The 27,628-nt window shown below is 45.8% G+C and overlaps 1 protein-coding gene across 1 annotated transcript; it reads right to left on the bottom strand.

Annotated features, from left to right (window-relative positions):
- Positions 1 to 1,024: 1,024 nt before the first annotated feature.
- LOC137326874 (lysozyme C-1-like) lies at positions 1,025 to 17,342 on the bottom strand. Its single transcript, XM_067992255.1, has 4 exons — positions 17,213 to 17,342; positions 16,267 to 16,449; positions 11,514 to 11,589; positions 1,025 to 1,091 (listed from the first exon to the last, which is right to left on the bottom strand). Exons 1-4 carry the CDS (start codon positions 17,340 to 17,342, stop codon positions 1,025 to 1,027), a joined length of 456 nt encoding a protein of 151 aa, XP_067848356.1.
- Positions 17,343 to 27,628: the final 10,286 nt, after the last annotated feature.

Below are 27,628 nucleotides of genomic sequence, written 5' to 3'. Positions count from 1 at the left end.
TCTATATTCCATACTAGTGCGTGGCACTGGGAGTAATCCGGAGATTACTACCTTTGGGGAACGATATACTTGCCTTAGAGGGGGTGCAACAAAGGTTCACTAGATTGATTCCTGGGATGACAGGGTTGTCCTATGAGAAGAGATGGAGTAAAATGGGCCTATATTCTCTGGAGTTTAGAAGAATGAGAGGTGACCTTATTGAAACGTCTAAAATTCTTAGAGGGCTTGACAGGGTAGATGCTGAGAGGATGTTTCCCCTGACTGGAGTGTCTAAAACTAGAAGGCATAGTCTCAGGATAAGGGGTCGGCCATTGAGGACTGAGATCAGGAAAAATTTCTTCATGTAGGGAATTGTAAATCTTTGGAACTCTCTACCCCACAGGGCTGTGGATGCTTAGTCGTTGAGTATATTCAAGACTGAGATCGATAGATTTGTGCACACTAAGGAAATCAAGGGTATTGGGATCGGGCGGGAAAGTGAAGTTGAGGTAGAAGTTCAGCCATGATCTGATTGAATGGCGGAGCAGGCTTGAGGGGCCGGATATCCTACTCCTGCTCCTATTTCTTACATTCTTGTGGTGAACAGGGGTGGGACTGTGGCTAATTGTTGTCCTCTCTAGCTCAGGGCTGCTAAACTATTACCACTCACCCATACCTGCCCTGACCAAGTCCGTTAACGTAGCACAGATGGAAAGACTGAAGCTCGGACCTTCCTGGCCTGAATCTCTCAGTCCCACACGGGGCACTACTCTCTACAATGACATGGTATCATGTGTACATCACTGAGCAACATTTCTTTTACTGGACCAAATCAGTTCCTTCAAAATGGCAAAAAGATGACAGTGGGTTCCAATCACTCACCAATCAAAGGCACAGAAAGTGATTGCATAACTTTGCCTATTTAACATCTCTAGTAAATGCAGGTTCGCCTTCCACTCCTTTACTGTGCTTTTAGCAATGTTAAGCTAACTAGTAAAAGCAATACATGCAGCAAGTGGGTCCAGTGAATCAGCTCTTTCACCCATTATAAGTTGCAATCACGCAGAAAATTGCCAAGATTTCTGCTTTTGCATTTTTTCTTCCAGCCATACCTGCAAAAGAAAAGAGCATCAGACACAATAAAACAGTGGCAATGAATAGCCAGAGACCCAGCAACATTCTTATTTATTTACTGGTATCAGGGGGCTGAAGGCTTTATCTTGCCCCAGTTTTGTCCCTCCTCACCTGAAGGGTTTGAACCAGGCCTGGGATCCATATGAACATAAGAAATAGGAGCAGGAGTAGGCCATACGGCCCCTTGAACCTGCTTCTCCATTCAACAAGATCACAGCTGATCTTCTACCTCAATGCCATTTTCCTGCACCATCCCCATATCCCTTGATGCCTTTAATATCTAGAAATCTATCGATCTCTGTTTTGAATATATTCAATGACTGAGCCTCCACAGCCCTCTGGGGTAGAGAATTCCAAAGATTCACCACCTTCTGAGTGAAGAAATTTCTCCTCATCTCAGTCCTAAATGGCCGACCCTTTATTCTGAGACTGTGACCCCTGGTTCTAGACTCCCCAGCCAGAGGAAACATCCTCCCTGCATCTACCCTGTCGAGCCCTGTAAGAATTTTGTATGTTTCAATGAGATCACCTCTCATTCTCCTAAACTCTACAGAATACAGGCCTAGTCTACTCAATCTCGCCTCGAACAACAATCCCGCCATCCCAGGAATCAGTCTGATGAACCATCGTTGCACTCCCTCTATGGCAAGTATATCCTTTCTTAGGTAAGGAGACCAAAATTGTACACAATACACCAGGTGTGGTCTCACCAAGGCCCTATATAATTGCAGTAAGACATCTTTTACTCCTGTACTCAAACCCTCTTGTAATAAAGGCCAACATACCATTTACCTTCCTAATTGCTTGCTGCACCTGCATGTTAGCTTTCAGTGACTCATGTACAAGGACATTAAGGTCCCTTTGAACATCAACATTTCCCAATCTCTCACCATTTAAATAATACTCTGCATTTCTGTTTTTCCTACCAAAGTGGATAACTTCACATTTTTTCACATTATATTCCATCTGCCATGTTCTTGCCCACTCACTTAGCCTGTCTATATCCCCTTGAAGCCTCTTTGCATCCACCTCACAACTCACATTCCTACCTAGTTTTGTGTCATCAACAAACTTGGAAATATTACATTTGGTCCCTTCATCCAAATCATTGATATAGATTGTGAATAGCTGGGGCCCAAGCACTGATCCCTGCGGTACCCCACTAGTCACAGTCTGCCAACCTGAAAAAGACCCATTTATTCCTACTCTCCGTTTTCTTTCTGTTAACCAATTCTCAATCCATGCCAGTATATTACCCCCAATCCCATGTGCTCTAACTTTGTTCACCAACCTCCTGTGTGGGACCTTATCGAAAGCCTTCTGAAAATCCAAATACACCACATCCACTGGTTCACCCTTATCTAATCTACTAGTTACATCCTCAAAGAACTCCAATAGGTTTGTCAAACATGATTTCCCTTTCATAAATCCATGTTGAATCTGCCAAATCCTATTATTATTTTCTAAGTGTCCTGTTTTCACATCCTTTATAATAGATTCTAGCATTTTCCCTACTACTGATGTCAGGCTAACAGGTCTGTAGTTTCCTGTTTTCTCTCCCTCCTTTCTTAAATAGTGGGGTTACATTTGCCACCCTCCAATCTGCAGGAACCGTTCCAGAATCTATAGAATTTTGGAAGATGACAACCAATGCATCCACTCTCTCTATAGAGACACCTCTTTCAAAACCCTGGGATGTTGATCATCAGGTCCTTGGGATTTAGCAACTTTCAGTCCCATTAATTTCTCTAGTACTATTTTTTACTAATACTAATTTCCTTCAGTTCCTCATTCTCGCCAGGCCCTTGGTTCTCGACTATTTCTGGATCCAGTTCTCGTGATGCTGGCAGGTCTCCAGCATTTCACTCAAATTGTCATTCACCATGTGTGAACTAAGACAGTGAGTGTGAAGGGTCATTCCACTATAAGCCCGATCTTCTGCTCATGCTGGGTGTGAGGTTATGAGTCTAAACATGCCAGCAACTGCTGGTGAAGGAGAGGCCAGTTTGCATCAGACATTAGAGAGCCAGCGCTGTTTTCGGAAAGCAAATAGCAACTTTGACTTTAACACAGTAATTGGACCATAAATGGATTGAAGGGAAAAGAGCAGGTGAATGGGCCTAATTAGATAGCTCTTCCAAAGAGCCAACACTGGCATGATAGTCGGAATGGATTCTTTCTGTGTTGAATCATTCTATGATTCTATGATTCTACTCCAATTCTCTCCTCCCATCTTCCACCCTACATAAACTTCATCTCATCCAAAACTCTGCTGCCAGTATCCTATCCCATACCACTTCACTCACCCTTCACACCCATCCTTATTGGCTTAGATTGGCTTCCAGTCCTCCAATGCCTCAAATTTAAAATTGTTGTCCTGGACCTCACCCCTCCCTATCTCTATAACCTCCTCCAGTGCTACATCAGCACCCCGAAACCCACGATTTCACAGACTACTGACTCTTCGCCCCGCTATTAGTGGCTGTGCCTTCAGCCATCTTGGCCACACATCTAGAATTCCGTGTCCAAAACCCCAACTATCTCTCCATTTCCCTCTCCTCCTTAAAGACCCTCCTTAAAACCCATTTCTTTGACCAAGAACATAAGAACAAAGGAACATAAGAAATAGGAGCAGGAATAGGTCATACGGCCCCTCGAGCCTGCTCCGCCATTCAATCAGATCATGGCTGATCTTCGACCTCAACTCCACTTTCCCGCCTGATCCCTATATCCCTTGATTCCCCAATAGCCCAAAAATCTATTGATCTCAGCCTTGAATATACTTAATGACTGACCATCCACAGCCCCCTGGGTAGAGAATTCCAAAGATTCCCAACCCACTGCGTGAAGAAATTCCTCCTCATCTCAGTCTTGAATGGCCGACCCCTAGTTCTAGACTCTCCAGCCAAGGGAAACAATCTCTCAGCATCTACCCTGTCAAGCCCCCTCATAATCTTATATGTTTCAATGAGATCACCTCTCACTCTTCTAAACTCCCGAGAGCATAGGCCCATTCTACTCAATCTCTCCTCATAGGACAACCCTCTCATTCCAGGAATTAATCGAATGAACCTTCACCGCCTCCAAGGCAAGTACATCCTTCCTTAGATAAGGAGACCAAAACTGTGCACAGTACCACAGGTGAGGTCTCATGAAAGCTCTGTACAACTGTGGTAAGACTTCCCTACTCTTGTACTCCAACCCCCTTGCAATAAAGGCCAACATGCCGTTTGCTTGCCTAATTGCCTGCTGTACCTGCATACTAACTTTTTCTGTTTCTTGTATGAGAATACCCAAGTACCGTAGCATAGTGGTTATGTTACTGGACTAGTAATCCAGAGGCTTGGACTGAGAGTCGTGAGTTCAAATCTCTGCTATGGCAACTGGGGAATATAAATTCAATTAATTAAATAAAATCTGCAATTTAAAAACTAGCATCAGAAAAGGTAGCCATGAACACGACCCGGTCATCATAAAAACCCATCTGGTTCGCGATAATCCTTTAGGGAAGGAAACTTGCCATCCTTACCAGGTCGAGCCGATATGTGACTCCAGACCCACAGCAATGTGGTTGATTCTTAATTATCCTCTGAAATGGCCGAGCAAACCACTCAGTAGTACAATCTTGTTAAAAAAAGTCATAATAAGAATAAAACCGGACGGGCCACTAGGCACTGGACACAACAAAGGCAAACTAAGCCCAGTCGACCCTGCAAAGTCCTCCTCACTATCATCTGGGGACTTGTGCCAAAATTGGGAGAGCTGTCCCACAGACGAGTCAAGCAACAGCCTGACACAGCCATACTTTCAGAATCATACCTTTCAGCCAACGTCCCAGACTCTTCCATCACCATCCCTGGGTTTGTCCTGACCCACCAGAGGTGGTATTACAGTCAGGAGGGAGTGGCCCTAGGAGTCCTCAACATTGACTCCGGACCCCATGAAATCTCATGGCATCAGGTCAAACATGGGCAAGGAAACCTCCTGCTGATGACAACCCAAACGTCATCCACTCAGCTGATGAATCAGTCCTCCTCCATGTTGAGCACCACTTGGAGGAAGCACTGAGGGTAGCAAGGGCACAGAATGTACTCTGGGTGGGGGACTTCAATGTCCATCACCAAGAGTGGCTCGGTAGCACCACTGCTGGCCGAGTCCTGAAGGACATAGCTGCCAGACTGGGCCTGCAGCTGGTGGTGAGCGAACCAACACGAGGGAAAAACCGACTTGACCTCGTCCTCACCAATCTACCTGTCGCAGATGCATCTGTCCATGACAGCAAAGGTAGGAGTGACCACCGCACAGTCCTCGTGGAGATGAAGTCCTGTCTTCGAACTAAGAACACCATTACAATGTGTTGTGTGGCACGACCACCGTGCTATAATGGGATAGATTCAGAACAGATCGAGCAGCTCAAAACTGGGCATCCATGAGGCGCTGTGGGCCATCAGCAGCAGCAGAATTGTATTCCAGCACAATCTGTAACCTCATGGCCCGGCATATTCCTCACTCTACCATTACCAACAAGCCAGGGGATCAACCCTGGTTCAATGAGGAGGGTAGAAGAGCATGCCAGGAGCAGCACCAGGCGTACCTAAAAATGAGGTGCCAACCTGGTGAAGCTACAACTCAGGACTACATGCATGCTAAACAGCGGAAGCAACATGCTATAGACAGAGCTAAGCGATTCCACAACCAAAGGATCAGATCAAAGCTCTGCAGTCCTGCCACATCCAGTCGTGAATGGTGGTGGACAATTAAACAACTAATGGGAGGAGGAGGCTCTGTAAACATCCCCATCCTCAATGATGGCGGAGTCCAGCACGTGAGTGCAAAAGACAAGGCTGAAGCGTTTGCAACCATCTTCAGCCAGAAGTGCCGAGTGGATGATCCATCTCGGCCTCCTCCTGATATCCCCACCATCACAGAAGCCAGTCTTCAGCCAATTTGATTCACTCCACGTGATATCAAGAAACGGCTGAGTGCACTGGATACAGCAAAGGCTATGGGCCCCGACAACATCCCAGCTGTAGTGCTGAAGACTTGTGCTCCAGAACTAGCTGCGCCTCTAGCCAAGCTGTTCCACTACAGCTACAACACTGGCATCAACCCGACAATGTGGAAAATTGACCAGGTATGTACTGTCCACAAAAAGCAGGACAAATCCTATCTGGCTAATTACCGCCCTATCAGTCTACTCTCAATCATCAGCAAAGTGATGGAAGGTGTCATCGACAGTGCTATCAAGCAGCACTTACTCACCAATAACCTGCTCACCGATGCTCAGTTTGGGTTCCGCCAGGACCACTCGACTCCAGACCTCATTACAGCCTTGGTCCAAACATGGACAAAAGAGCTGAATTCCAGAGGTGAGGTGAGAGTGACTGCCCTTGACATCAAGGCAGCATTTGACCGAGTGTGGCACCAAGGAGCCCGAGTAAAATTGAAGTCAATGGGAATCAGGGGTAAAACTCTCCAGTGGCTGGAGATGGTAGTGGTTGTTGGAGGCCAATCATCTCAGCCCCAGGACATTGCTGCAGGAGTTCCTCAGGGCAGTGTCCTAGGCCAAACCATCTTCAGCTGCTTCATCAATGACCTTCCCTCCATCATAAGGTCAGAAATGGGGATGTTCGCTGATGATTGCACAGTGTTCAGTTCCATTCGCAACCCCTCAGATAATGAAGCAGTCCGTGCCCGCATGCAGCAAGACCTGGACAACATCCAGGCTTGGGCTCATAAGTGGCAAGTAACATTCGCGCCAGACAAGTGCCAGGCAACGATCATCTCCAACAAGAGAGAGCCTAACCCCCTCCCCTTGACATTCAACGGCATTACCATCACTGAATCCCACACCATCAACATCCTGGGGGTCACCATTGACCAGAAACTTAACTGGACCAGCCATATAAATACTGTGGCTACAAGAGCAGGTCAGAGGCTGGGTATTCTGCGGCGAGTGACTCACCTCCTGACTCCCCAAAGCCTTTCCACCATCTGCAAAGCACAAGTCAGGAGTGTGATGGAATACTCTCCACTTGCCTGGATGAGTGCAGCTCCAACAACACTCAAGAAGCTTGACACCATCCAAGACAAAGCAGCCCGCTTGATTGGCACCCCATCCACCACCCTAAATATTCACTCCCTTCACCACCGGCGCACTGTGGCTGCAGTGTGTACCATCCACAGGATGCACTGCAGCAACTCGCCAAGGCTTCTTCGACAGCACCTCCCAAACCCACGAGCTCTACCACTTAGAAGGACAAGGGCAGCAGGCACATGGGAACAACACCACCTGCACGTCCCCCTCCAAGTCACATACCATCCCAACTTGGAAATATATCGCCGTTCCTTCATCGTCGCTGGGTCAAAATCCTGGCACTCCCTTCCTAACAGCACTGTGGGAGAACCGTCACCACACGGACTGCAGCGGTTCAAGGCGGCGGCTCACCACCACCTTCTCGAGGGCAATTAGGGATGGGCAATAAATGCCGGCCTCGCCAGCGATGCCCACATCCCATGAACGAATAAAAAAAAGTCTCTCTGAACACCAACTTTTAATAGTTTCTCACTATTTAAACAATATTCTGTTTTTCTATTCTTCCTACCAAAGTGAATAACTTCACATTTCCCCACATTATATTGCACCTGTCATCTTCTTGCCCACTCACTTAACCTGTCTATATCTCTTTGCAGACTCTTTGTGTCCTCCTCACAGCTTACTTTCCCACCTAGCTTTGTATCGTCAGCAAACTTGGATACATTATACTCGGTCCCTTCATCTCAATCATTAATGTAGATCGTAAATAAAATAAAATGTAAAAAGGCCCCAGCACCGATCCTTGCGGCACTCCACTAGCTGCAGCCTCCCAACCTTAGAGTAAGAAACGGAAGGATTTATAATGGGGAACAAGGAAATGGCAGAGCAATTAAACAAATACTTTGGTTCTGTCTTCACGGAAGAGGACACAAATAACTTCCCAGAAATGCTAGGGAACCAAAGGACTAGTAATGGCGGAGGAGGTCCGAATGGCCGAATGGCCTGCTCCTGCTCCTATTTTCTTTGTTTCTTAGTTTCTATGACCCATTTATCTGTACTCTCTATTTACTGTCCTTTAACCAATCCTCTAGCCATTCTAATATATTACCCCCAACCCATGAGCCCTTACCACTCTTTGCATCCTCCTCACAACTCACATTCCCACCTAGTTTTGTGTCATCAAGAAACTTGGAAATATTACATTTGGTTCCCTCATCCAAATCATTGATATATATTGTGAATAGCTGGGGCCCAAGCACTGATCCCTGCGGTACCCCACTAGTCACTGCCTGCCACCCGGAAAAAGACCCGTTTATTCCTACTCTCTGTTTCTTGTCTGTTAACCAATTCTCAATCCATGCCAGTATATTACCCCCAATCCCATGTGCTTTAATTTTGCACACTAACCTCTTTTGTGGGACTTTATCAAAGGTTTTCTGAAAATCCAAAGAAACCACATCCACTGGTTCTCCCTTATCTATTCTACCAGTGACATCCTCAAAAAACTCCAGTAGGTTTGTCAAACATGATTTCCCTTTCATAAATCCATGTTGAATTTGTCTAATCCCGTTGATATTTTCTAAGTGTCCTGTTATCACATTGTTTATAATAGACTCCAGCATTTTCCCTACGACTGATGTTAGGCTAACTGGTCTGTGGTTCCCTGTTTTCTCTCTCCCTCCTTTTTTAAATAGTGGGGTTACATTTGCCACCCTCCAATCTGTAGGAACTGTTCCATAATCTATAGAATTTTGGAAGATGACAACTAATGCATCCACTATTTTTTTTTTTATTCGTTCACGGGATGTGGGCGTCGCTGGCGAGGCCGGCATTTATTGCCCATCCCTAATTGCCCTCAAGAAGGTGGTGGTGAGCCGCCTTCTTGAACCGCTGCAGTCCGTGTGGTGACGGTTTTCCCACAGTGCTGTTAGGAAGGGAGTTCCAGGATTTTGACCCAGCGACAATGAAGGAACGGCGATATATTTCCAAGTCGGGATGGTGTGTGACTTGGAGGGGACCGTGCAGGTGGTGTTGTTCCCATGCGCCTGCTGCCCTTGTCCTTCTAGGTGGTAGAGGTCGCGGGTTTGGGAGGTGCTGTCGAAGAAGCCTTGGCGAGTTGCTGCAGTGCATCCTGTGGATGGTGCACACTGCAGCCACAGTGCGCCGGTGGTGAAGGGAGTGAATGTTTAGGGTGGTGGATGGGGTGCCAATCAAGCGGGCTGCTTTATCTTGGATGGTGTCGAGCTTCTTGAGTGTTGTTGGAGCTGCACTCATCCAGGCAAGTGGAGAGTATTCCATCACACTCCTGACTTGTGCCTTGTAGATGGTGGAAAGGCTTTGGGGAGTCAGGAGGTGAGTCACTCGCCGCAGAATACCCAGCCTCTGACCTGCTCTCGTAGCCACAGTATTTATATGGCTGGTCCAGTTAAGTTTCTGGTCAATGGTGACCCCCAGGATGTCGATGGTGGGGGATTCGGCGATGGTAATGCCATTGAATGTCAAGGGGAGGTGGTTATACTCTCTCTTGTTGGAGATGGTCATTGCCTGGCACTTATCTGGCGCGAATGTTACTTGCCACTTATCAGCCCAAGCCTGGATGTTGTCCAGGTCTTGCTGCATGCAGGCTCAGACTGCTTCATTATCTGAGGGGTTGCGAATGGAACTGAACACTGTGCAGTCATCAGCGAACATCCCCATTTCTGACCTTATGATGGAGGGAAGGTCATTGATGAAGCAGCTGAAGATGGTTGGGCCTAGGACACTGCCCTGAGGAACTCCTGCAGCAATGCCCTGGGGCTGAGATGATTGGCCTCCAACAACCACTACCATCTTCCTTTGTGCTCGGTATGACTCCAGCCACTGGAGAGTTTTCCCCCTGATTCCCATTGACTTCAATTTCCATGGCTACCTCTTTTAGTACTCTGGGATGCAGATTATCAGGCCCTGGGGATTTATCGGCTTTCAGTCCCATTAATTTCTTCAGCATTATTTTTTTACTAATTACTAATTTCCTTTAATTCCTCCTTCTCACTAGTCCCTTGTTCTCTAGCATTTCTGGGAAGCAATTTGTGTCCTCTTCCGTGAAGACAGAACCAAAGTATTTGTTTAATTTTATTTTTCTTTGCCATTTCCTTGTTCCCCATTATAAATTATCCCGTTTCTGACTGTAGGGGACCTACATTTGTCTTCACTAATCTTTTTTGTTTGCATACTTGTAGAAGCTTTTACAGTCCACTTTTATTGCAAGTTTACTCTCATACTCTATTTTTCATCTCTTAATCAATCTCTTGGTCCTTTTTTACTGAATTCTAAACTGTTGCCAATCCTCAGGCTTGCTACTTTTTCTGGCAACTTTATATGACTCCTCTTTGGATCTAATACTATCCTTAATTTCTTTTGTTTGCCATGGTTGGGCCGCTTTTCCTTTTGTGTTTTTGCACCAAAAAGGAATGTATAATTGTTGCAATTCATGCATTCATTCCTTAAATGTTAGCCATTGCCTATCCACCGTCATGCCTTTTAATGAAGCTTCCCAATCTATCAGAGCCAACTCACTCCTCATACCTTCGTAATTTCCTTTGTTTAGATTTAGGACCCTAGTTTCGGATTGGACTACTTCACTTTCCATCTTAATGAAAAATTCTATCATGTTATGGTCACTCTTCCCTAAAGGACCCCGCACAACAAGATTATTAATTAACCCCTTCTCATTGCACAATACCCAAGCTAGTATAGCCTATTCCCTGCTTGGCTCCTCAACGTATTGACATTCATTATTTTCCTCAGCAGTCTGTGAAGCACTGTGGGAAATTTTTCTATGTTAATTATTGGAAAAAGTTGTTTGTGTGTGTGTATGTGTGGTCCCTAATAACGAATCAATAAACCGTCCCGGCCCTCCCTTGGGTGTCGTGGGTCGGGTGTGGCCTGCCCTTATTTTGTAATATTCGGCACTCTCCAAGGATGGCTAGTCCTGATGAGGAACAGCTATCTCCCTTTTGCCTTTATCTTTCTTCATTTGTTCATTTTGACATGAATTAATCATTCACTGTAAGAAATTGAACTATCAAGAACCAGCTAAGAACTGAAAGCAAGTTTGGGTGACATGTCTAGATACCAAGCACTTAAGGCATTGATCAGTGAATGAGCCAATCAAGCTAGGCTTCACTCCAACAGAGTGTGAGGATGTCCAATGGAGTAAGATGGCTGATTTTTCTAGTGCACTACAGCTGTGGCTCTTACAGACTGTCCTTAGAGCAGGCCGCAGTGTTTGCTGACCCCAACAGAAAGGGCTCCATTACTTCCAAATACAAATGGTATTCAAACACAAAACTAGAGGCAAAACAGCAAACAGGTTTTAACATACCAGGCATTCATTCCTTGGGGTGTCACCACCCTTTTTGCACACTGAATGTCATCTGCGATGTTATCATTGATATAATCTACAAAGAAAAATAAAATGTGGTATTAAAATCAATCAGTTGAATGTGCATTAGTGAGGTGTGTTCTAACACAATGCGAAAGGCCTAGGATAGTGGACCCAGGCAATGCGCCACTGGGTGCTCGAAACACATTTCTTTGAAGGGGGTAAGGTTTAATTATCGACTGTCCCAGGACAGGTTTGTTGTCTGGGGTGAGGGGCTGGGCAGTGTCTATACTGGAAATATTCCTCAAATGGAGAATGAGAAAGCAAAAATGTAGAGTCCTTATTTAGCACATTCCCAAGAGCCCATTTCATGAGTGGGCCCTTAGAAAAGGCCTAATACATAATCAATCTTTGTGATGAGTGATTTGTGATGAGGCAGAGAGTCACTGACAGTGCGTAGCTGCAACTCACTGTCAGTGTCAATTTCAAGATGGCAGGCCATGCACGGAGGTATTGGGGTCCTCCTTAGTTGTATTAAGGTTTGGAAGATAATTAAGGTCAGGGAAGATGTGAAGGTCTTAGAGAGGGTGCAGAAGAGATTTACTAGAATGATTCCAGGGATGAGGGATTTTAATTACATGGATAGACTGGAGAAGCTGGGATTGTTCTTCTTAGAGCAGGGAAGGTTGAGAGGAGATTTGATAGAGGTATTCAAAATCATGAAGGGTCTAGACAGAGTAGACAGAGAGAAACTGTTCCCATTGGCAGAAGGGTCAAGAACCAGAGGACACGGATTTAAGGTGATTGGCAAAAGAACCAAAGGCGACATGAGGAAAAACTTTTTTACACAGCGAGTGGTTAGGATCTGGAATGCACTGCCCGAGGGGGTGGTGGAGGCAGATTCAATCATGGCCTTCAAAAGGGAACTGGATAAGTACATGAAAGGAAAAAAATTGTAGAGCTACAGGGATAGGGCGGGGGAGTGGGACTAGCTGGATTGCTCTTGCATAGAGCCGGCGTGGACTCGATGGGCTGAATGGCCTCCTTCCGTGCTGTAACCTTTCTATGCTTCTATGATTCTAGGTTTAAAGACTCCTAATTTTAATGTGGAATATTAATAATGTGAAGTATAAAGTAAATTACATAGAATGTACAGCACAGAAATAGGCCATTCGGTCCAACTGGTCTATGCTGGTGTTTATGCTCCAGTGGAGCCTCCTTCTACCATTCTTCATCTAGCTGTATCAGCATAACCTTCCAATTTCTTTCTTTCTTCTTCATTGCTAGCTGATCAGGTATACTGTTCTGTGAGGATAAGATTAGAAAAGCTACCAAATACAAGAACCAATGCGTATCTGCATTTATCCTCACATTACACCACTCAAAATGCTCTCCAAGTCTGGAAGGACAGAATCTATAATCGTACTTTAAAACAATATACTGTGGATGCTGGAAATCTGAAACACAAAGAGAAAATGCTAGAAACAGTCGGCAGGCCAATGATTTAAATAACTTTTCTTTTCTTCTTTTAATTGGTTTAAGGTTCAGTGGTGAGGGTATCAGCAAACTGTCCAAAAGGCCACAAGGTACTAATTGGTACCTTGCAGTTCCTTCACATTGAGACTTCATTATATCATAATGGGGATTGCACCCATCAAAATTGAGGATGATTTTCGCACAGAAGGAGGGTGGGAAGATTCCTTATGCCTGAGACTCTCTCAATTCTTTAAGGTGATTGACAAAAGAACCAAAGGCGATGAGGGAAAAAACTTTTTTACACAGCAAGTGGTTGTGATCTGGAATGCACTGTCTGAGGGGATGTTGGAGGCAGATTCAATCGTGGCTTTCTAAAGCGAATTGGATAAGTACTTGAAGGAAAAAAAATTGCAGGGCTACCGGGATGGGGTGGGGGAGTGGGACTAGCTGGATTGCTCTTGCAGAGAGCCCGCACGGAATGGCCTCCTTCCGTGCAGTAACCATTCTATGATTCTATGATTCTATGAAAGCAGAAGAGTGGGCCTAGGTTACTAGTTGTGTATCTCCATTGGGAAATGTGTCCATTCCTGGACAGGGCAGCTCCCAGCTCTGTGACCTCCACTCCCACTAAGAAGCATGAGAGCAGCAATGACATCATAGAATCATAGAATCTTAGAAAGTTACAGCATAGAAGGAGGCCATTCGGCCCATCATGTCTGTGCCGGCCGAAAAAGAGCGATCCAGCTTAATCCCACTTTGCAGCACTTGGTTCATAGCCCTGTAGGTTATGGCACTTCAAGTGTTCATCCAAATCTAGAGGAGTATAGAAAGTGCAGGGGTGAAATTAGGAAAGCAAAGAGAGGGCATGAAAAAATATTGGCAAGTAAAATCAAGGAAAATCCAAAGATATTTTATAAATACGTTAAGAGCAAGAGGATAACTAAAGGAAGGGTAGGGTTTATTAGAAAGCAAAAGGTAACCTATGTGTGGAAGAGGAAGATGTGGGGATGGTTCTTAATGAATACTTTACGTCTGTCTTCACAAAAGAGGGGACAATGCAGAGATTGTAGTTAAGGAGGAGGAGTGTGAAATATTGGATGGGATAAACAAAGTGAAAGAGGAAGTATTAAGGGGATTTGCATCTTTGAAAGTAGATAAATCACCAGGCCTGGATGAAACATATACCGGGTTATTAAGAGAAGCCAGGGAGGAAATAGCAGAGGCTCTGACCATCATTTTCCAATCCTCCCTGGATACAGGCATGGTGCCGGAGGATTGGAGGACTGCTAACATTGTACCATTGTTTAAAAAGGGAGAGAGGGATAGACCGAGTAATTACAGGCCAGTCAGTCTAACCTCGGTGGTGGGCAAATTATTGGAATCAATTCTGAGGGACAGGATAAACCATCACTTAGAAAGGCACGGACTAATCAAGGACAGTCAGCATGGATTTGTTAAGGGAAGGTCGTGTCTGACTAAATTGATTGAATTTTTTGAGGAGGTGACAAAAAGGGTCGATGAGGGTAATGCATTTGATGTAATCTACATGGATTTTAGCAAGGCTTTTGACAAGGTCCCAGATGGCAGATTGGTTGAAAAAGTACAAGCCCATGGGGTCTAAGGGAAAGTGGCAAATTGGATCCAAAATTGGCTCAGTGGCAGGAAGCAAAGGGTAATGGTCGACAGGTGTTTTTGTGACTGAAAGGCTGTTTTCAGTGGGGTTCCACAGGGCTCAGTACTAGATCGTTGCTTTTTGTGATATATATTAATGATTTGGACTTAAATGTAGGGGGCATGATTAAGAAGTTTGCAGGTGATACAAAAGTTGGCCGTGTTGTTGATAGGGAGGAGGAAAGCTGTAGACTGCAGGAAGATATCAATGGACTGGTCAGGTGGGCAGAAAAGTGGCAAATGGAGTTCAGTCCAGAGAAGTGTGAGGTAATGCATTTGAGGAGAGCAAACAAAGCAAGGGAATACACAATAAATGGGAGGATACTGAGAGGTGTAGAGGAAGTGAGGGACCTTGGAGTGCATGTCCACAGATCCCTGAAGAAAGCAGGACTGGTAGATAAGGTGGTTAAGAAGGCATACGGGATACTTTCCTTTATTAGCCGAGGCATAGAATATAAGAGCAGGGAGGTTATGCTCGAACTGTATAAAACACTAGTTAGGTTACAGCTTGAGTACTGCGTACAGTTCTGGTCACCACATTACAGGAGGGATGTAATTGCACTAGAGAGGGTGCAGAGGAGATTTACGAGGATGTTGCCAGGACTGGAGAATTTTACCTATGAGGAAAGATTGGATAGGCTGGGGTTGTTTTCTTTGGAACAGAGAAGGCTGAGGGGAGATTTAATTGAGGTGTATAAAATTATGAGGGGCCTCGATAGAGTGGATAGGAAGGACCTATTTCCCTTAGCGGAGAGGTCAGTGACCAGGGGGCATAGAGTTAAAGTGATTGGTAGAAGGATTAGAGGGGAGCTGAGGAAAAAATAATCACTCAGAGGGTGGTGGGGGTCTGGAACTCACTGCCCGAAAGGGTGGTAGAGGCAGAAACCCTCAACTCATTTAAAAAGTACTTGGATGTGCACCTGAAGTACCGTAACCTACAGAGCTAAGGACCAAGTGCTAGAAAGTTGGATTAGGCTGAGTGGCTCATTTTTGGCTGGCACGGACATGATGGGCCGAATGGCCTCTTTCTGTGCCGTAAATTTTCTATGATTCTATACTATGAGCACTGTTCCCTAAATGTTCATCCAATGACACTTGCTCCACTTGACCCACTTCATTCCCCAGAACCAGTTCTGTGCTGCCTGAAAGGGCGGTGGAAGCAAATTCAATAATATCTTTCAAAAGGCTTTGGGGAAAGAGCATGTGGGTGGGAATAATTCGTAGCTCTCTCTGAGAACCGCTAAAGCCTCGATGAGTGAAATGGCCTCCTTCTGTGCTTTGTAATTCTATGATAAGACGCTCCTTAAAACCTACCTCTTTGACCATGCTTATGGTCACCTATCCTAATACCTCCTTACGTGGCTCGGTGTCAAATTATGTCTGTTAAAATTGGTCCTGTGAAGCACCTTGGGACATTTTACTATGTTAAAGGTGCTATATAAATGCAAAGTGTTGTCGTTATTGTTGTTGCATAAAGAGAAGGCCCAACACCAGCTCCTCTAAACTAGGGATGGACGATAAAAGTGGCCTGACAACAATTAATAAAAGGGATCCTCGGAGAGAAAGGAAGCTGACCCTGAGTTTAATGAGATGTTGAACCACTCACCATCGCACTTGCTCCCACACCCATTCTTTGGATTCTTTGAGTACTGAGTCCGTCCATCGTCACACCACCCGATGCTACTGATCTGAAAGAGCCCGTAGTCTGATGACAGAGTCCTTCCACCTCTCCTGTTGCGTCCAACTACTCTTGTGTTATAACTGCTTTCATATTGAACCAAACACACCCCTAAAAACGAAGGCAAAATCACATCCCTGTGTTACACTTTTGCTCTGAATTCCCTCCATCCTGTCCCCACACAGTCCCGAGATAAGGGTCCATTCAGTCTCAGTCAGTTCTATTTACGATTACAATCGCTCTTTTTTTACCTGAAAAATTTAGATGATGGGTCAGGGCTGATAGTGCAGGACACTGCCAGGGTTGAAAAGAGTCTATTCCAGTACAATGGAAACCAAAAGTTGTGTGAAACTTATGGGAGTTCCTACAAACCATTCCTCATGCCCAGAAGTGGAGTTGTCCAGCTCAAAATCACTGAGCTTGAGAAAGAGTTGGAGGCAAGCATTGCCCTCCTGGACTATGCCCAATTGCCCTGTTCAAATCTACCACAGAAGTATTTGACTTTGAGCCCAAAGCTTTTCCCTCGGGATGTCTGCTGCTCGCACCTTCCAGCAAGAAGTCACTTGTAGCCATCATTGGTAGGTTAACCTAAACCTAACTTGCTCTATTTCCCACTCCCTCCCTAGCCCGGGGGATGCTGAGGCCAATTATAGTGCACCATCAGCACAGCCCTGCGCTAGAACTTGGACCTTCTGGTTTGTGTGGCTCAGCTCACACCAAGCCGTGAGCTCAACAGCTAAAACCGTCGAGAAAAACTACACTTAATACCAAATATGATGTAAAGGAATCGAAACAAAAAGGAAGGCATGGTTACAGCTGGGAGAGGTGAAGACATTCAGCTACAGTTTACTAATGCAGAGAACATGAGACTCACAGTTTGCCAGACTGTAGCCACGATATCCATCCAATCCATTTTTGCGTAGAACACGGGCAAGCTCACATTTTTCGTAGATGTAAGGACTTGCAACTGCAAGCAGGGCACTGAGAATAAAAAAGGTCTTCATCTTGTTGGTAATCACACAAAGTGCAGTCTTTAAACTGGAAATAGGTCTTGGGTTTATCCCTTTAACTATTGGCTCAGGAACATGGGCCCCACCCCCAATCCCTGCCGTTATTATAATAAAAAACTATTATAAAAACTATTACAACCAATCCCTGAATGGTCTCCAGATTTTGGCTCAGATTCGTCAAGGACATGAGATTTCCTGGTACATTTATTTTTTTTCTCTCTCCGTCTTCTTTCTCTGAAAACGACTGCTTGGTTATCAGAAGATAACGAAGACCATTCAGTCCATGGAAACGCAAACCTTAATTGCCCCAACACTCACATCACAACATCCAAATGGACTTTCAACAAGTTCACTGTTTCTCCACTTGGCAGATTGGCAGCAACAACTTGCATTTATTTAGTGCTTTTAATGTAGTAAAACGTCCCAAGGCACTTCGTAGAAACATAATCAAAGAAAATAATTGACACTGAGCCAAAGAAGGAGACATTAGGATAGGCGACGAAAAGCTTGCTCAAAAAGGATTTAAGGAGTGTCTTAAAGGAGAAGAGAGAGGTGGGAGAGGCGGAGAGGTTTAGGGAGGGAATTCCAGAGCTTAGGACCTAGGCAGCTGAAGGCACGGCCGCCAATGGTGGGGCAAAGGGAGTGGCTTGCACAAGAGGCCATAATTGGAGAAATGCAGAGTTCTTGAAGGGTTGTAGGGCTGCAGGAGGATTCAGAGATAGGAAGAGGGCGAGGCCAGGGATGGATTTGAACATGAAGATGAGAATTTTAAAATCAAGGCTTTGGTGGACTGGGAACCAATGTAGGCAATTGCACAAGGTGCAGTCTTTAAATGTATCTGCTCCAATACATCTCGAGTTTAACCCTTTTGCAAAGCTCCTCAAATGAGCCAAGGACCTGGCAATTGCCACTACCAACTCCCACTCCCAATGCCCGTTGTTAACAAAAAAATGTTATATAAAAAAACACATCTCTAATTTCTTTAAATGCTTTTTTTTTGGATGGGTAAAGTTTGTTTTCTCATATAAAAAAATTACAAATGGTCTCCATACTTTGATCCCCATGGGAGTGCCCAGAGTTTCATCAAGAACAAGTAATTTCTAAGAAATGTTATCCTTCTCTATCTCTTTTCAAGGACATGCGCCATCCTTTTTTTCTCTGAAAGACAGCTGCACATCGCGATTAGTTATCAGAAGATAAGGAAAAGAACACAGGAACAGGAGTCCATTCAGTCTATTGAAACTCAAAGCGTCGAACGCCCTAACTCTCTCATCACAACATACAGGAGTCCCAGGGTGATCTGTCAGTACCATGGATCAACCAGGGATAGGAGAACTGTGATACAAACACATAAGGAAGATAGGAATAGGAGGAGGCCATCTCGCCACTTGAGCCTGTTCCGCCATTCATTGAGATTATGGCTGATCTGTGACCTAACTCCATATACCCGCCATAGCCCCATATCCCTTAATACCTCTGGTTAACAAAAGTCTATCAATCCCAATTTAAAATTAACAATTGAGCTAGCTTCAACTGCTGTTTGCGGAAGAGAGTTCCAAACTTCTACCACCGTTTGCGTGTAGAAGTGTTTCCTAACTTCACTCCTGAAAGTCCTGGCTCTAATTTTTATTCTATGTCCCCTAGTCCCAGACTCCCCAACCCCCAGTGGAAATAGTTTCTCTCTATCTACCCTATCAGTTCCCCGTAATATCTTGAAAATTTCGATCAAATCACCCCTTAATCTTCTAAATTCCAGGGAATGCAACCCTAGTTTGTGTAATCTCTCCTTGTAATTTAACCATTGGAGTCCGGGTATCATTCTACGCTGCACTCCCTCCATGGCCAGTATATCCTTCCTAAGGTGCAGTACTCAGAACTGCTCACAGTACTCCAGGTGTGGTCTAACCAGGGTTTTGTATAGCTGCAGCATAACTTCTGCCCCCTTGTATTCTAGTCCTCTAGATATAAAGGCCAGCATTCCATTAGCCTTTTTGATTATTTTCTTTACCTGTCCATGACATTTTAATGATCTATGTACATCAAACATCAAACTGGATCTTGAACTGGCCCAATGTTTCTCTGCCTGGCAGGTTCTCATTCAGTCCTTCACAATATCTATTTATCAACTTTTGACTAATTTCCATTTACGTCCTTGTGTTCTAATTTTCTTTCTTTTATCAGAGTAATAGGTCGGATTTTCCCATCGTGGTGATTGCCACCATTTTCCTGGCGAACAGGAAATCTGGATCATTAAGTACATCACTGAGATCTTTGCCTGATCACCTTCTCTCCACACTTTGGCCTGGAATTTCCTGCATCCCCAAATCCGGAGGTTTAGTGACTGAAGTGGCAGGGAACATGGGATGGTGACACCTACTGCCCCCTCCTCACCCCAACCTGGATTTCCCTCCCCCCGACTCTTGCCTGGACAGCTGCCGGCTTTGCTTACCACCGCCCATTTGCCGCTCAGCAACCTACCCCATTGGCCAGCCTTCAGCCACTATTTTCAATGTCCCCTGGGACCACCAGGGGATGGTGTGTCGTAATCCCCGGGGCAGTGGCAGAAGGTGCTTTCATACCCTTTTTAGAGCCAGAAATTCCCTTACCTTTGTTAGGCCTCAGCTCAGTCAGAGGCCTAATACTTAAATGTCCCCCCCGATCTTCAGGTCCGTGTTCCTCTTAACTTGGCCTCAGCTTCTTCAGGAGCCACAGCCATTGTCCTGCTGGAATTTCCCTCCCGTTTGCCGACCGAGCCAGTCCTGCATATACATTGACCTCTGACCCCCAAAAAATAGGTCATGGTCATGGTGGGGTCAGAATGGTGGGTCAAAATCCCACCCGACCCCTTTCTGGTGGGATGAGGAGAATCCAGGCGACTGTAGGTTGGAAATTCCTGTTCTAGCATAAATCGTGGTTAAGCGGTGCAGTGCGAGTCAATTCTCACAGCTGTTCGCCCCTGATATTCGTGATTTGTGCAGCATTCATACCTTATTCCAGCTCCAACCCACCTACACAGAGGGCTGGAAATTTGAGTGTTCATACTATCGGAATGGCTGAGGCTCATTTCAGTGGCCTGGGCAGCCATTTAAACAGCTGACTTCTGACCTATGACACAAGGGAAGGGGTTCGCATTACAAAACCCCCACAAAATGGAGAGCGCTCACCCGTGGGAGAGCAGATTGGATGATGCAATGCTGGAATTGAAGGCCAGAGGGCCTAGATCCAAATACAGACATAGGCGGCAGGTCTGAGGTCAGCGAGTGGGTAAGTTTGTAGGACAGTGTCCTATGTCGAGTATTTTCCCCAGATGTGCGAGCAATAAAATATCCCTTGTAACCTGGAACTTTTTTTTTTATTTGTTCATGGGATGTGGGCGTCACTGGCGAGGACGGCATTTATTGCCCATCCCTAATTGCCCTTGAGAAGGTGGTGGTGAGCCGCCTTCTTGAACCGCTGCAGTCCGTGTGGTGAAGGTTCTCCCACAGTGCTGTTAGGAAGGGAGTTCCAGGATTTTGACCCAGAGACGATGAAGGAACGGCGATATATTTCCAAGTCAGGATGATGTGTGACTTGGAGGGGAATGTGCAGGTGGTGTTGTTCCCATGTGCCTGCTGCCCTTGTCCTTCCAGGTGGTAGAGGTCGTGGGTTTGGGAGGTGCTGTCGAAGAAGCCTTGGCGAGTTGCTGCAGTGCATCCTGTGGATGGTACACACTGCAGCCACAGTGCGCCGGTGGTGAAGGGAGTGAATGTTTAGGATGGTGGATGGGGTGCCAATCAAACGGGCTGCTTTGTCCTGGATGGTGTCGAGCTTCTTGAGTGTTGTTGGAGCTGCACTCATCCAGGCAAGTGGAGAGTATTCCATCACACTCCTGACTTGTGCCTTGTAGAAGGTGGAAAGGCTTTGGGGAGTCAGGAGTTGAGTTACTCGCTGCAGAATACCCAGCCTCTGACCTGCTCTTGCAGCCACAGTATTTATATGGCTGGTCCAGTTAAGTTTCTGGTCAATGGTGACCCCCAGGATGTTGATGGTGGGGGAGTCGGCGACGGTAATGCCGTTGAATGTCAAGGGGAGGTGGTTAGACTCTCTCTTGTTGGAGATGGTCATTTCCTGGCACTTGTTTGCCGCGAATGTTAATTGCCACTTATCAGCCCAAGCCTGGATGTTGTCCAGGTCTTGCTGCATGTGGGCACGGACTGCTTCATTATCTGAGGGGTTGCGAATGGAACTGAACACTGCAATCATCAGCGAACATGCTCATTTCTGACCTTATGATGGAGGGAAGGTCATTGATGAAGCAGCTGAAGATGGTTGGGCCTAGGACACTGCCCTGAGGAAATCCTGCAGCATAGAATCATAGAATCATAGAAGTTTACAACATGGAAACAGGCCCTTCGGCCCAACATGTCCATGTCGCCCAGTTTATACCACTAAGCTAGTCCCAATTGCCTGCACTTGGCCCATATCCCTCCATACCCATCTTACCCATGTAACTGTCCAAATGCTTTTTAAAAGACAAAATTGTACCCGCCTCTACGACTGCCTCTGGCAGCTCGTTCCAGACACTCACCACCCTTTGAGTGAAAAAATTGCCCCTCTGGACCCTTTTGTATCTCTCCCCTCTCACCTTAAATTGATGTCCCCTCGTTATAGACTCCCCTACCTTTGGGAAAAGATTTTGACTATCTACCTTATCTATGCCCCTCATTATTTTATAGACTTCTATAAGATCACCCCTAAACCTCCTACTCTCCAGGGAAAAAAGTCTCAGTCTCCAACCTCTCCCTATAAGTCAAACCATCAAGTCCCGGTAGCATCCTAGTAAATCTTTTCTGCACTCTTTCCAGTTTAATAATATCCTTTCTATAATAGGGTGACCAGAACTGTCCACAGTATTCCAAGTGTGGCCTTACTAATGTCTTGTACAACTTCAACAAGACATCCCAACTCCTGTATTCAATGTTCTGACCAATGAAACCAAGCATGCTGAATGCCTTCTTCACCACCCTATCCACCTGTGACTCCACTTTCAAGGAGCTATGAACCTGTACTCCTAGATCTCTTTGTTCTATAACTCTCCCCAACGCCCTACCATTAACGGAGTAGGTCCTGGCCTGATTCGATCAACCAAAATGCATCACCTCACATTTATCTAAATTAAACTCCATCTGCCATTCATCAGCCCACTGGCCCAATTTATCAAGATCCCGTTGCAATCCTAGATAACCTTCTTCACTGTCCACAATGCCACCAATCTTGGTGTCATCTGCAAACTTACTAACCATGCCTCCTAAATTCTCATCCAAATCATTAATATAAATAACAAATAACAGCGGACCCAGCACCGATCCCTGAGGCACACCGCTGGTCACAGGCCTCCAGTTTGAAAAACAACCCTCTACACCCACCCTCTGTCTTCTGTCGTCAATCCAATTTTGTATCCAATGTCCTGGGGCTGAGATGATTGGCCTCCAACAACCACTACCATAGAATCATAGAATCATAGAAGTTACAACATGGAAACAGGCCCTTCGGCCCAACATGTCCATGTCGCCCAGTTTATACCACGACGCTAGTCCCAATTGCCTGCACTTGGCCCATATCCCTCTATACCCATCTTACCCATGTAACTGTCCAAATGCTTTTTAAAAGACAAAATTGTACCCGCCTCTACTACTGCCTCTGGCAGCTCGTTCCAGACACTCACCACCCTTTGAGTGAATAAATTGCCTCTCTGGACCCTTTTGTATCTCTCCCCTCTCACCTTAAATCTATGCCCCCTCGTTATAGACTCCCCTACCTTTGGGAAAAGATTTTGACTATCTACCTTATCTATGCCCCTCATTATTTTATAGACTTCTATAAGATCACCCCTTAACCTCCTACTCTCCAGGGAAAAAAGTCCCAGTCTGTCTAACCTCTCCTTATAAGTCAAACCATCAAGTCCCGGTAGCATCCTAGTAAATCTTTTCTGCACTCTTTCTAGTTTAATAATATCCTTTCTATAATAGGGTGACCAGAACTGTACACAGTACTCCAAGTGTGGCCTCACCAATGCCCTGTACAACTTCAACAAGACATCCCAACTCCTGCATTCAATGTTCTGACCAATGAAACCAAGCATGCCGAATGCCTTCTTCACCACCCTATCCACCTGTGACTCCACTTTCAAGGAGCGATGAACCTGTACTCCTAGATCTCTTTGTTCTATAACTCTCCCCAACGCCCTACCATTAACGGAGTAGGTCCTGGCCCGATTCGATCTACCAAAATGCATCACCTCACATTTATCTAAATTAAACTCCATCTACCATTCATCGGCCCACTGGTCCAATTTATCAAGATCCCGTTGCTATCCTAGATAACCTTCTTCACTGTCCACAATGCCACCAATCTTGGTGTCATCTGCAAACTTACTAACCATGCCTCCTAAATTCTCATCCAAATCATTAATATAAATAACAAATAACAGCGGACCCAGCACCGATCCCTGAGGCACACCGCTGGACACAGGCATCCAGTTTGAAAAACAACCCTCTACAAGCACCCTCTGTCTTCTGTCGTCAATCCAATTTTGTATCCAATTGGCTACCTCACCTTGGATCCCATGAGATTTAACCTTATGTAACAACCTACCATGCGGTACCTTGTCAAAGGCTTTGCTGAAGTCCATGTAGACCACGTCTACTGCACAGCCCTCATCTATCTTCTTGGTTACCCCTTCAAAAAATTCAATCAAATTCGTGAGACATGATTTTCCTCTCACAAAACCATGCTGACTGTTCCTAATTAGTCCCTGCCTCTCCAAATGCCTGTAGATCCTGTCCCTCAGAATACCCTCTAACAACTTACCCACTACAGATGTCAGGCTCACTGGTCTGTAGTTCCCAGGCTTTTCCCTGCCGCCCTTCTTAAACAAAGGCACAACATTTGCTACCCTCCAATCTTCAGGCACCTCACCTGTAGCGGTGGATGATTCAAATATCTCTGCTCGGGGACCCGCAATTTCCTCCCTAACCTCCCATAACGTCCTGGGATACATTTCATCAGGTCCCGGAGATTTATCTACCTTGATGCGCGTTAAGACTTCCAGCACCTCCCTCTCTGTAATATGTACACTCCTCAAGACATCACTATTTATTTCCCCAAGTTCCCTAACATCCATGCCTTTCTCAACCGTCTTCCTTTGTGTGAGGTATGACTCCAGCCACTGGAGAGTTTTACCCCTGATTCCCATTGACTTCAATTTTACTGGGGCTCCTTGGTGCCACACTCGGTCAAATGCTGCCTTGATGTCAAGGGCAGTCACTCTCACCTCACCTCTGGAATTCAGCTCTTTTGTCCAATTTTGGACCAAGGCTGTAATGAGGTCTGGAGCCAAGTAGTCCTGGCGGAACCCAAACTGAGCATCGGTGAGCAGGTTATTGGTGAGTAAGCGCCGCTTGATAGCACTGTCGACGACACCTTCCATCACTTTGCTGATGATTGAGAGTGGACTGATGGGGCAGTAATTGGCCGGATTGGATTTGTCCTGCTTTTTGTGGACAGGACATACCTGGGCAATTTTCCACATTGTCGGGTAGATGCCAGTGTTGCAGCTGTACTGGAACAGTTTGGCTAGAGGCGCAGCTAGTTCTGGAGCTCAAGGCTTCAGCACTCCAGCCGGGATGTTGTCGGGGCCCATAGCCTTTGCTGTATCCAGTGCACTCAGCCGTTTCTTGATATCACGTGGAGTGAATCAAATTAGCTGAATACTGGCTTCTGTGATGGTGGGGATATCGGGAGGAGGCCGAGATGGATCATCCACTCGGCACTTCTGGGTGAAGATAGTTGCAAACGCTTCAGCCTTGTCTTTGCATTCACGTGCTGGACTCCGCCATCATTGAGAATGGGGATGTTTACAGAACCTCCTGTTCCCGTTAGTTGTTTAATTGTCCACCACCATTCACGACTGGATGTGGCAGGACTGCAGAGCTTTGATCTGATCCTTTGGTTGTGGAATCGCTTAGCTCTGTCTATAGCATGTTGCTTCCGCTGTTTGGCATGCATGTAGTCCTGAGTTGTAGCTTCACCAGGTTGGTGCCTCATTTTGAGGTACGCCTGGTGCTGCTCCTGGCATGCTCTTCTACGCTCCTCATTGAACCAGGGTTGATCTGCTGGCTTGTTGGTAATGGTTGAGTGAGGAATATGCCGGGCCATGAGGTTCCAGATTGTGCTGGAGTACAATTCTGCTGCTGCTGATGGCCCACAGCGCCTCATGGATGCCCAGTTTTGAACTGCTTGATCTATTCTGAATCTATCCCATTCAGCACGGTGATAGTGTCACACAACACGTTGGATGGTGTCCTCAGTGCGAAGCCGGGACTTCATCTCCACGAGGACTGTGCGGTGGTCACACCTACCAATACTGTCATGGACAGATGCATCTGAGACAGGTAGATTGGCGAGGACGAGGTCAAGTAGGTTTTTCCCTCGTGTTGGTTCACTCACCACCTGCCGCAGGCCCAGGCTGGCAACCATGTCCTTCAGGACTCGGCCAGCTCGGTCAGTAGTGGTTCTACCGAGCACTCTTAGTAACTCACTTAATGCTGCCCCATAATGCCATACTGCAGCAGGGCACAAATACAACCTGCTAATTCAAACTGAACCTGTTCTCAGACTGAAATGTTAAAGGGGTTTCACGCAGTGAATCCTTCGACACAGCCCAGCTGCCTGATAGAATCATAGAATCGTTACTGCACAGAAGGTGGCCATTCAGCTCATCGAGTCCGTGCCAGCTCTTTGTAAGAGCAATGCAGTTAGTTCCATTCCTCCACTCTTTCCCTGTAGCCCGGCAAATTTTTTCCTTCAAGTATTTATTCAATTTCTTTTTAGAACATAAGAACACAAGAAATAGGAGCAGGAGTAGGCCAATCGGCCCTTCGAGCCTGCTCCGCCATTTAATAAGATCATGGCTGATCTGATACTAATCTCAATCTAAATTCATGTCCAATTTCCTGCCCGCTCCCCGTAACCCCTAATTCCCTTTGCTTCCAGGAAACTGTCTATTTCTGTTTTAAATTTATTCAATGATGTAGCTTCCACAGTTTCCTGGGGCAGCAAATTCCACAGACCTACTACCCTCTGAGTGAAGAAGTTTCCCCTCATCTCAGTTTTGAAAGAGCAGCCCCTTATTCTAAGATTATGCCCCCTAGTTCCAGTTTCACCCATCCTTGGGAACATCCTCACCACATCCACCCGATCAAGCCCCTTCACAATCTTATATGTTTCAATAAGATCGCCTCTCATTCTTCTGAACTCCAATGAGTCGAGTCCCAATCCACTCAACCTTTCCTCATATGTCCGCCCCCTCATCCCTGGGATTAACCGAGTGAACCTTCTTTGTACTGCCTCGAGAGCAAGTATGTCTTTTCTTAAGTATGGAGACAAAAACTGTATGCAGTATTCCAGGTGCGGTCTCACCAATACCTTATATAACTGCAGCAATACCTCCCTGTTTTTATATTCTATCCCCCTAGCAATAAAAGCCAACATTCCGTTGGCCTTCTTGACCACCTGCTGCACCTGCATTCTAACTTTTTGATATTTTCTTGCACTAGGACCCCCAGATCCCTTTGTACTGCAATACTTTCCAGTTTCTCGCCATTAAGATAATAACTTGCTCTCTGATTTTTCCTGCCAAAGTGGATAACCCCACATTTTCCAATATTGTATTGCATCTGCCAAATCTCCGCCCACTCACCCAGCCTGTCTATATCCCCTTGTAGGTTTTTTATGTCCTCCTCACTCTCTACTTTCCCTCCCATCTTTGTATCATCTGCAAACTTTGATATGTTACACTCGGTCCCCTCCTCCTCATTAATATTGATTGTAAAGAGTTGGGGACCCAGCACCAACCCCTGCGGAACACCACTGGCCACTGGTTGCCAGTCCGAGAATGAACCATTTATCCCAACTCTCTGCTTCCTGTTCGATAACCAATCCTCCACCCATGCCAGAATATTACCCTCAATCCAGTGATTCTTTATCTTGAGCAATAATCTTTTATGTGGCACCTTGTCGAATGCCTTCTGGAAGTCTAAATACACTACGTCCACTGGTTCCCCTTTATCCACCCTGTACGTTATGTCCTCAAAGAACTCAAGCAGAAAGGAAATGTGTGACCGCCAGGCAGAGTAAAAGGACTAGGCAGGTAGAGCAGGAGTCCCCTGGGGCCATCTCCCTCTCAAACAGATTTTCTGCTTTAGATACTGTTGGGGGAGATGGCTTATCAGGGGAAAGCA

The sequence above is a fragment of the Heptranchias perlo genome, chromosome 11 (assembly GCF_035084215.1).
Source record: "Heptranchias perlo isolate sHepPer1 chromosome 11, sHepPer1.hap1, whole genome shotgun sequence".
NCBI lineage: Eukaryota > Metazoa > Chordata > Chondrichthyes > Hexanchiformes > Hexanchidae > Heptranchias > Heptranchias perlo.
The sequence above is the reverse complement of the archived record's forward strand: the minus strand, read 5'-3'. Positions and strand labels throughout refer to the sequence as shown.

Coding starts and splice junctions, on each gene's coding strand:
- LOC137326874 (XM_067992255.1), bottom strand. CDS start 17,342: ATGAAGACCTTTTTTATTCTCAGTGCCCTGCTTGCAGTTGCAAGTCCT. Junction 16,450..17,212: donor TGGCTACAGTCTGGCAAACT/GTGAGTCTCATG, acceptor CTTCGTTTTTAG/GGGTGTGTTTGGTTCAATAT. Junction 11,590..16,266: donor GTGTGGGAGCAAGTGCGATG/GTGAGTGGTTCA, acceptor TTTTCTTTGTAG/ATTATATCAATGATAACATC.